This window comes from Camelina sativa, chromosome 7 (assembly GCF_000633955.1).
Source record: "Camelina sativa cultivar DH55 chromosome 7, Cs, whole genome shotgun sequence".
NCBI classification, from domain to species: domain Eukaryota; kingdom Viridiplantae; phylum Streptophyta; class Magnoliopsida; order Brassicales; family Brassicaceae; genus Camelina; species Camelina sativa.
This window is the reverse complement of record NC_025691.1, coordinates 16,089,072-16,099,400: the sequence shown is the minus strand read 5'-3', so window position 1 is coordinate 16,099,400 and position 10,329 is coordinate 16,089,072. Positions and strand designations below refer to the sequence as shown.

Genomic DNA, 10,329 nt, shown 5'->3' with positions numbered 1-10,329 from the left:
TCTGTTTCCCTAAGAACAACTCCAATGGTGCTTCAAATCTTGCTCCAAACTCTATATTTGGTGTAAAACCATCTTCAATGGTGCTCTATTTCTTGCTTTTGGAGCAACACTATTCATTTCTCTATTTTTGAAGCATAGCTTTTTTATTTACAAAGTACTCCTCCAATTTTAATATTTTATCATCTTATACCTAAACAAATTTATATAATGAATTTTTATTATAACATAAAAAATTATGTTGATCATTTGTGGGAAAAGTATATTAATGATGGTGTTAAATAAATATCTATTAATCATTGTATCTTTTATTTATGTTTTGTAATGAAACTTTATTAAAAATATTATAATTTTATTAGATATTATTTAAAACAAACTAAGTGGTTTGAATTTGTAATTTTTAAAATTAGGGGACAATAGTAGAAGTTGAAAATAAAACATTTAATAAAATATTATTGAATTAATTTTGAAAAGTAAGATATAGAGCCAACTATTGGAGTAAATCATTGCTCTATTTTTAGATAACTCTATTTTTAAAGCAAAAAATAAAGCAAACCATTGTAGGTCTAACAAACCTAAATTAACTAACCTTTGGTGCACCGAGGTTTTGATGGTTTTTTGTCCATATTTCCTCCAGGTGAAACCGTCATCAGGGCGCGGAGTCGGGGACTCGTCTCTGTAATTCTTTATGACATGTATTCCGCAAATCTCTCTGCAATGTGTTTTGTAATAGAAACTCATGAACTTTTCTTTTTTTGAACAAGTTTATATAACATATATGCGAAGAGAGTTTAGAATTTTGTTGTAACTTACTTCTTGGATGATCTTTGAGGCACAAGAGCTGCCATGTTTTGAGAAGAAGACTCATGGTGTAGTGGAGGACTAGGAGAATCCACAAAAGATAGAGCAAGTGAGAAAGAATCAAGAATGGTGTTGACCAGTGGCTCTATCAAAACTGAACTTATTTCACGGTTGTCGAGAAGCGTCTTGAGGCTGTTAGCGCATCCTTGGCCATGAAGGAGTGATGCCAAAGCCTTGTGATCGATGTTGGAAAACATTTTTCTGGTTTAAGGTTGAGAAATCTTGTTTGATTCTCCCTATATATAGAAAAAAAAATATTTTCTTTTCGCCGACTTCTGTTTTTAATGTTTTTAATGTGGAAAACTACAATCTTTGAAACTATTCATTTTTATAACATTTATAAAGGTTTTGAATCTCACCAAATACAATCTTAAACTCGCTCCCACATTTCTCCATTTTTTCCATACATCCTTTCCCACTTTGGGCTCACAAGCCCGTCAACACACTTTCGGTATTGATAGTTTTTTTCGTTGAAAGGTAGTAGTCATTCTAATAAAAATCAATATTATTTTTCTTAAATTCCATAAGTGTTGTCTTATGTTCATTACGTTTCACGCAGACACGTTTCTTTATGTCGTGCGTCACGAAAAGATAAGAGAAAGAAAAAGACAGACACAGAGAGGACTGACCAAGAAAAAAACCAAGAAAAAACTTTAATTTACTGTATATTTTATATTTAGGGAAACCAAGAAAAAAACTTTTTTAGGGAAATTTGAACTTATAATGAAAAAAAAAAACTTTAATTTACTGTATATTTTATATATTAATGACCTTATCCTTATTAACACCACCTTCAACCACCACCCTCTATTACTATCGTTGGCAACTGATTTATGGCTACCACCGCCGGCCACCAACCTTCGGCCATCACCATCAGCCATCTACCTCCGGCTACCAGCTCCGATCACCGATCTCTAGCTACTACTGCCAACCACCGACCTTTGGTCACCACTGCTAACCACCGACCTCCGGCCACTACCGCCAGCCACCACCGCCGGTCACAACTTGCGGCCACCACCGCCGGCCATTACCGCCGGTCACGACCTCCGGCCACCACCGTCGGTCACCGACCTCCGGTCATCCTTAACCACCACCTCCACCAAATCATCAACACTCTTACTGGTAATTTTTACTATCTTTTATGATACTTCCTCCGGTCATCCTTAACCACCACCTCCACCAAATCATCAACACTCTTACCGGTAATTTTTACTACCTTTTATGATACTTAATTTTTTGAATTAACCTACTATATTCTTAAATACATTTTCTATTCTGGCTACCACACTAATTCACCCTTTTTTTAAACCTTTCTTTTTCTGTCTTTAGAAAGGAAAAAAAAATAGATTGTATAAACAGGAAAAAAAATGATGAACAACATATATGGGAAAGTTTAGCGGAGAGAGGATCGGACCAGCAAAAAGAATGAACATTTTTACGAGTTACACTTTTTTTTTCCAAACGACGTTGTTATCTTTATTATATATACAAGTGTAAGTTAATTATTTTCATCAGTTATTTTAAATAATACTGTTGAAAAAAAAGAATTTCTATAATTATTATTTGTAAATTTTATTTATTTAGCTATTTTTAAAAAACCAGTTGTTATTATTTGGATTATATGTTAGACATATTTTGCCAGAAACCATATTTAAGTTTCGCCGAGATTTATCGGTTCTCATTTAAACTATGTTAAGAATGTTATAACGTTACAATATCACATACATAATAACTTCATCACAAATGTTATTGTTTGCAATGCAATATTTTATAGTTAAATTAAACTAATCATATAAATTCATTAGATGAGCTAGCGCAACCTATTATTGACTTGTTGTCAACATGCCATAGGCAATTAAAAGTGGATACGAGTGTAATTTACAGAATACAATTATCTACAGAATATGAACGTGTGATAATGTTAAAATACTTTACTGCAAATTTTTTCTGTCCAAATTTATAATTAGTAGAAAATTCTCTCACATTTCCCTATCATTTCCATGCAATTTAATAAAAGTGCAGATTCAGTAATTGTAAATTCATGCTTTGTTCCTTTTCACTCACCTAACAAAAACGTTTTATGATTGCGACTAGGGTTTCTCTCACGGGTTTGCGGTGGCGATTCTCATCTTTTCTCCTTGAGATTCTAGATTTCATTCTGTAATTAGATTTTCCTATTGCGGCTCATTAGGTCCTTTGACCTCCTTTGTTCCTTTCATTACTCTACTCTAGTTCTGTTGTGGCTAGTTTCTAGATTTGGATAGAGGGATTGTGAGTTTTGCATATCTGTCTGTTTCCAGTGTCGTTTCAGGTCTTAAAAAGCTGTGAGGACTATTGGCTTGTTTCGGAGTTTACAAGATCCTGGGATTGTGAAGATGAACAGACCTAGGAAGAAAAAAGAGCTTTCGCTTATGGAAGAGTTGAGGGAACGCAACTTACTTTAAGAAGGGGAGTTGGTGGAAGTTCCAGATCTGGAAAATAAGGACGTAATCGAGGAGAATTCGATGAGTGTTATTGTTCGGTGTCTGAATCCGTCAGCTCATAAAGTAGGAGGGTTAGTCAAAGCTCTACCTCCAATCTGGGGTTTTGATGATAGAGTCAAAAGGAGAGGGGTTGGAGATAATAAAGTTCAATTCATCTTTGAATCGGAGGGAGATCTGTATCATGTTTTGTTTCGTGGTCCTTGGTTTGTTAATGGTTGGATCGTCTCTCTGGATCAGTGGAAGCCTAATCCAGGACCAGACTTCCTCAATCGAATCCTATTTTGGGTTCGCATAAGGAACATACCTATCCACCTTTTAAAGAAGCAAGCGGTGGAAAGTATCATTGAGCCAAAAGGACAGATAGAAGCGGTAGAGTTACACGCAAAAAACTCTTCATCTCTAGAGTATGTTCGAGCTCGTGCCTGGTTTAAAGCTGATGAGTCACTAGATTTTGTTAAGCAAGTTAAATTCTCTTCTGGAGAGGTAATTAAAGTGGAACTAGAGTATGAGAAACTGCTGAAAGTGTGCTTCTCGTGTATGAGGCTCACTCATGACCAGAACTCCTGTCCACTGGAGTTAGCTCAGCGTTCAATCCAGAAAAAGGGTCTCAAGAAGGATTCGCACAAAGTTGTTGGTCGATCAAAAGGTAAAGGGAAGAATGTGGTCTCAGAGGAAGATCAAGATCAGCAACATCCTTCTAGAAGGTCTTTTGAATCTCAATCAGAACAATTTGAGCCCCCTTCTCAGAAAAAAAACAGCTTCAAAACCGACTTCACTGGCCTAACAAGCAATCTCACGGGACCAGATCCAGATAAATTCAGGAGGCGCCCAAAGGAACTAATGGACGCAAGAGCTGGGCAAGGAAACTCTAAAGGAGATTGTTCTAAAAGCTCTGGTGAGTCCACCTTTACGCCATCAAAGAGAAGGAGATTAAGTAGCAGTGGAGAACGACAAGCCAAAAAAGCTCAGACTGATGAAGCAGAGACTCTGAATCAACCTCCAACTGTTTTTGAACGTCTTGGTTCTAAAGGTGATCCCCATTTAGCTACCAGTCCGAAAGATTCATCTGGAGGTAAAAAGAAGGCTTCCCCGTCTGTCTTTGAAAGGTTAAGCTCTCAAGCCTCGAGTTCTAGTGTAAGATTGGAAGTCTCTACCACTCATTCACACTCGGATCATTCTGCTCCAGTAGCAGCTCGGTTAACGAATCATTCTGCTTCTATAACAGCAAAGACTCCCGTGAGGAAACTTGGAGCAAATTTGAAAGAAGGGTTGATGATTAATTCCAACCCTTCGAGATCAATATGAGAATTCTGAGCTGGAACTGTCAGGAGGTGGGAAATACCCCTATAGTTCGTCACCTGAGGGAAATACGAGGTCGATATTTCCCGGAGGTTACATTCCTCTGTGAGACCAAGAAAAAACGTGATTATTTGGAGAATGTTGTGGGCCATTTAGGATATTTTGATCTTCATACAGTTGAACATGTTGGTAAGAGTGGAGGGTTAACTTTAATGTGGAAAGACTTGGTTTCAGTGAAGATTTTACAGTCGGATAAAAGGATGATTGATGCAATTGTTTCATGGCAAGGGAAAGAATTTTATCTGACTTGTATTTATGGAGAGCCGGTTCAGAGTGAACCAGGTATCTTGTGGGAGAGAGATAACCAACCTAATGCGGCAAAGCGGATTCAAGAACTACAGTGTCAAATTGATCTGGCTACCAGACAGAATCNTTGAGCCCCCTTCTCAGAAAAAAAACAGCTTCAAAACCGACTTCACTGGCCTAACAAGCAATCTCACGGGACCAGATCCAGATAAATTCAGGAGGCGCCCAAAGGAACTAATGGACGCAAGAGCTGGGCAAGGAAACTCTAAAGGAGATTGTTCTAAAAGCTCTGGTGAGTCCACCTTTACGCCATCAAAGAGAAGGAGATTAAGTAGCAGTGGAGAACGACAAGCCAAAAAAGCTCAGACTGATGAAGCAGAGACTCTGAATCAACCTCCAACTGTTTTTGAACGTCTTGGTTCTAAAGGTGATCCCCATTTAGCTACCAGTCCGAAAGATTCATCTGGAGGTAAAAAGAAGGCTTCCCCGTCTGTCTTTGAAAGGTTAAGCTCTCAAGCCTCGAGTTCTAGTGTAAGATTGGAAGTCTCTACCACTCATTCACACTCGGATCATTCTGCTCCAGTAGCAGCTCGGTTAACGAATCATTCTGCTTCTATAACAGCAAAGACTCCCGTGAGGAAACTTGGAGCAAATTTGAAAGAAGGGTTGATGATTAATTCCAACCCTTCGAGATCAATATGAGAATTCTGAGCTGGAACTGTCAGGAGGTGGGAAATACCCCTATAGTTCGTCACCTGAGGGAAATACGAGGTCGATATTTCCCGGAGGTTACATTCCTCTGTGAGACCAAGAAAAAACGTGATTATTTGGAGAATGTTGTGGGCCATTTAGGATATTTTGATCTTCATACAGTTGAACATGTTGGTAAGAGTGGAGGGTTAACTTTAATGTGGAAAGACTTGGTTTCAGTGAAGATTTTACAGTCGGATAAAAGGATGATTGATGCAATTGTTTCATGGCAAGGGAAAGAATTTTATCTGACTTGTATTTATGGAGAGCCGGTTCAGAGTGAACCAGGTATCTTGTGGGAGAGAGATAACCAACCTAATGCGGCAAAGCGGATTCAAGAACTACAGTGTCAAATTGATCTGGCTACCAGACAGAATCCTCTTAAGCGAGACGAGCTCAACAGACTTAAGCAGGACCTACACCGAGAGTATAAGAATGAAGAGCAATTTTGGAAGGATAAGAGTAGGGTTTCTTGGCTCAACAATGGGGATAGAAACACTAAGTACTTTCACGCGGCAACCAAAAATCGAAGAGCTCAGAATAGAATCCGTAGTCTGATTGATGATGATGGGAAGGAATGGTATGTGGACAATGACTTGGGAAAACTAGCTGAACACTACTTCCACCTTTTATTTACTTCTGAGGACTTTGGTCTCCAAATTGGTGATAAGATCGGTCAAGGAAACATGGTTTCCCTGGTTCAAAATGAACAGCTGCTGCAACCGGTAACTCTGGAGGAAGTAAGAAATGCTGTTTTACACATCAATCCGAACAAGAGCCCAGGTCCCGATGGCTTGACAAGGCATTTTTATCAACAATATTGGGATGTTCTTGGGGATCAGATTCTAGAGATGGTCAAGGATTTTTTCAGAACAAGAAGAATTGATAAAGAGATGAATAAAACCAGCATCTGTCTGATTCCTAAGAAGCTTAAATCAGTCAAGCTCTCGGAATTCAGACCTATAAGTCTTAGCAATGTTATCTACAAAGTTATAGCAAAAGTGTTGGCTAATAGACTTAAGAGGGTACTTCCTGATGTGGTTTCGGATACTCAAGCAGCATTCATCCAGGGCAGGCTTATCTCGGATAATATTCTGGTGGCGCATGAACTTCTACATGCTCTCAACTCCAAGAATAAGTGCTTAGAGGAGTTCATAGCGATCAAAACGGATATCTCCAAGGCTTTTGATAGAGTCCAATGGTCATTTTTGAGGGAAGCTCTAAAGCTGTTGGGGTTCTCAGCCAAATGGATTCACCTTATAATGAGCTGTATGGAATCAGTTAACTATCAGGTGCTGATTAATTTCACACCCTATGGCGAGATTATCCCGACAAGGGGATTTAGGCAAGGTGACCCACTCTCACCTTATCTCTTTGTACTCTGTACTGAAATGCTTGTACGAATGCTTCAGAGAGCAGAGGAGGAAGGTCGAATCTCAGGATTAACAGTTGCAAGAGGGGCTCCTCCAGTGTCTAATATCCTATTTTCTGATGACAATATCTTCTACTGTCAGCACAAGGACGAAGAGCTCCAATGCTTAATGAGTATCCTTGATGAATACAATTTAGCCTCAGGACAACAGATCAACTATCAAAAATCCAGTATATACTTTGTGAAGCAGGTTCCAGAGGATAGAAGACCTCGGATTAAGAGCCTTACTGGAATTACTGAGGAAGGAGGTGAAGGTTTCTATCTTGGTTTACCTGAAGCGTTTGGGGGTTCAAAGGTCACGATCCTGGGATACTTGAGAGATAGGCTCCAGCAAAAGGTCTTTGGTTGGCATTCTAACGTCCTGTCGCCAGGAGGTAAGGAGATATTGCTAAAGGCTGTCGCATTGGCGCTCCCCACTCATATGATGGCTTGCTTCAAACTTCCTAAAGCAATTTGTCAAAAAATGGCTTCGGTAATGTCTGATTTCTGGTGGACAAACAAGTAAAACTCAAAAGGAATGCATTAGAAGGCATGGGATAAGCTTAGTACTCCAAAACATCAAGGAGGTCTGGGGTTTAAGGACATAGAGGCTTTCAACATTGCTTTGTGAGGAAAACAGCTTTGGAGGATGCTAAATCGACCCGATACTTTAATGGCCAGAATCTTCAAGAGTAGTTATTTTAGTAAATTGAATCCTCTCCAAGCTAAGTTGGGATCACGACCTTCATTTGCCTGGCGTAGCATCTGCGAAGCACATGAACTAATCAAACAAGGTGCGAGACGGGTGATAGGCGATGGGAAACTCACTGATATATGGAAGGAGCCATGGCTTAGTTCAAAGCCTGCCAGAAGCTTACAAAGGGTCAATCTCATTCCACCCCACCTAAAGTCTTTGGTGTCCTCTCTTTCTCGAGTCAATGAACTGATGAGCGATAATGGAAGGAATTGGAGGAGGGACATTCAGGATTTGATATGTAGCGAGGAAGATATGAGGTTGATTGAAGAGCTAAGACCTGTGGGAAAGCATATAAAGGATGTTTATTCTTGGGATTATACCAAAATAGGGCATTATTCAATAAAATCAGGCTACTGGGTACTCACCCAGATTGTACATCAAAGGAGAAGACCTCAGGAATTGGATCAACCAAGTTTAAATCCCCTAATTCATCAGGTCTGGAAAACTGAGGCTAGTCCGAAAGTTCAACATTCCTTATGGAAATGTTTGACTAACTGCCTTTCTGTTGCAAAGAACTTGTCTCATCGGCACTTGACTAGAGAAAACAGCTGTGCAAGATGTCCAAGTGAAGAAGAATCAGTTAACCATCTCCTCTTTCTCTGTACCTATGCACGGCAAGTTTGGGATCTCTTTCCTATTCCAGCTCCACCGGGTGGATTATGGAGCAATTCCATCTATGCAAATATGTTCCATGTCTTAAACATAAGAACTCTTATTCCTCAAATTGATGGCTTAGCAACAATCATACCATGGTTGCTATGGAGATTTGGAAGTCTAGGAATGATTATGTCTTTAAAGGGAAGGATTTCAATGCGCAGGAAACTGTGGAGAAAGCTTTGGAGGATGCAATGGAATGGAATCAGAGAAAGGGTCCAAATGAGCTGGTACGTGATCAGACCTCTAGAAGCGGAAATGGTATGATAAAATGGCAACCTCCTCCCTCCGATTGGGTTAAGTGCAACACAGATGGTGCTTGGAATGGAGAGACTAACCCTGTTGGAATAGGATGGGTTCTACGGGACCATGAGGGAACAGTATTATGGGTGGGAGCACAAGCTTTTTGGTGTGCTAGAACAGTTCTCGAAGCTGAGTTAGAGGCTTTAAGGCAAGCGATTTTGTCAATGATCTGATTAAGCTATAACAGAGTAATCTTTGAGTTGGATTCATTGGGAGCAGTTAACTTAGTTAACGGTGAGGAGCTCTGGCCAGCCTATGCATCTGTTCTTCAAGACATAAAAGAACTGCTTCGAAGTTTCCAAAGAATACAAAATCATATTTACTTCTCGTGTGTGTAATGGTGTGGCAGATAAAATAGCAAAGAAATCTCTCTGTTTTCAGAACTATGATCCTAAGTTTTACTCTACTAAGCCAAAATGGGATTAAATCTCTTGTAAAAGTAGATAAACCAAAGTGTACACTAATCTTTGGTTAATGAAAATTGATGTTGAACCAAACAAAAAAACAAAAACGTCTTAGTTGTTTTTTGCCCTCACGAAAGACATAACGCAACTTTATCTATTTCTCATGTGAAAAAAAGAAAAGAAAAAAGAGAGTAAAGTTGTCATTTTAGTATCCAAACAATCACCCTCTCATAATTATAGGAAATCATGAGATGAAATAATACGAACGAGCCATTGCGTAGCTTCATGAAATCTGTGTAACAATACTTCATCTAATTATGTTTTCAAATGTCATTACGTCATTTGATATTTTGTTATTTCGTGCTAACGTAAGAGAGAAGAAGACGTGACGATGAGAGGATAAAGTCATCACTTTCCTTGTCTGCGACGACTAGTGACGACTAGTGACGATGATTAAATTTTACTTTCGTGGATGCTTCTAAAGAGAGATAATCTTTTCATCAGTTGGTTTTCATAATTAACTAACATATATTGATTTGATTTTATGATTAGGTAATCCTTTGTTTGGGTCCCATGCAAAGATAGCTTATTTTTGACTAATTCGAACTTAGAAGTGGATTAAAGGAGGTAATAATTAGGTACTAAAAGAAAAAAATATACTAGTATATAATACTGCTTTTCGGGCTAGCCTTAAATTTTTTATCAATTAAAAATGGATTTTATATATATAACTGTATATTAATAATTTACAAGTTCAAAGTTTTTATTTAAGAAAAAATATAATATTAATTAAAAATGTTACAGTAATTGTTATTGATACAGCATTTATTTCTCTATATATATATAATTAAATAAATGAAAATTTAATTAACATAATTAGACAAAAAGAACTTTACACAAAATTTTGTATTTAATAAAAATAAAGAAATAGTTAACTAAATCAATTGGTTTATTTATTTTATTTCACTTTGGTGGAAGTGCTTTTGGTCCTGCGCTTGTGACATGATATATATTTCTGAACCCCTATAATATTCTTCAGACTAGCTACGTAATCCAATTGTATTGAATAATATATTGAGTTTTTTTTTTTTTTTTTTTTTTTTT

The 10,329-nt window shown here is 38.0% G+C and overlaps 1 protein-coding gene, 1 long non-coding RNA gene and 1 pseudogene across 2 annotated transcripts; 2 read left to right on the top strand and 1 right to left on the bottom strand.

Moving 5' to 3' along the window:
* Positions 1-1,055, bottom strand: part of LOC104701254 — a 1,572-nt pseudogene extending 517 nt beyond the window's left edge.
* LOC109125557 lies at positions 1,584-2,363 on the top strand. Its single transcript, XR_002032633.1, has 2 exons — positions 1,584-2,060; positions 2,188-2,363. It is a non-coding gene; the product is annotated as an uncharacterized LOC109125557 (long non-coding RNA).
* LOC104704671 lies at positions 5,013-8,994 on the top strand. Its single transcript, XM_010420719.1, has 5 exons — positions 5,013-5,579; positions 5,672-7,600; positions 7,748-8,221; positions 8,300-8,478; positions 8,601-8,994. Exons 1-5 carry the CDS (start codon positions 5,013-5,015, stop codon positions 8,992-8,994), a joined length of 3,543 nt encoding a protein of 1,180 aa, XP_010419021.1.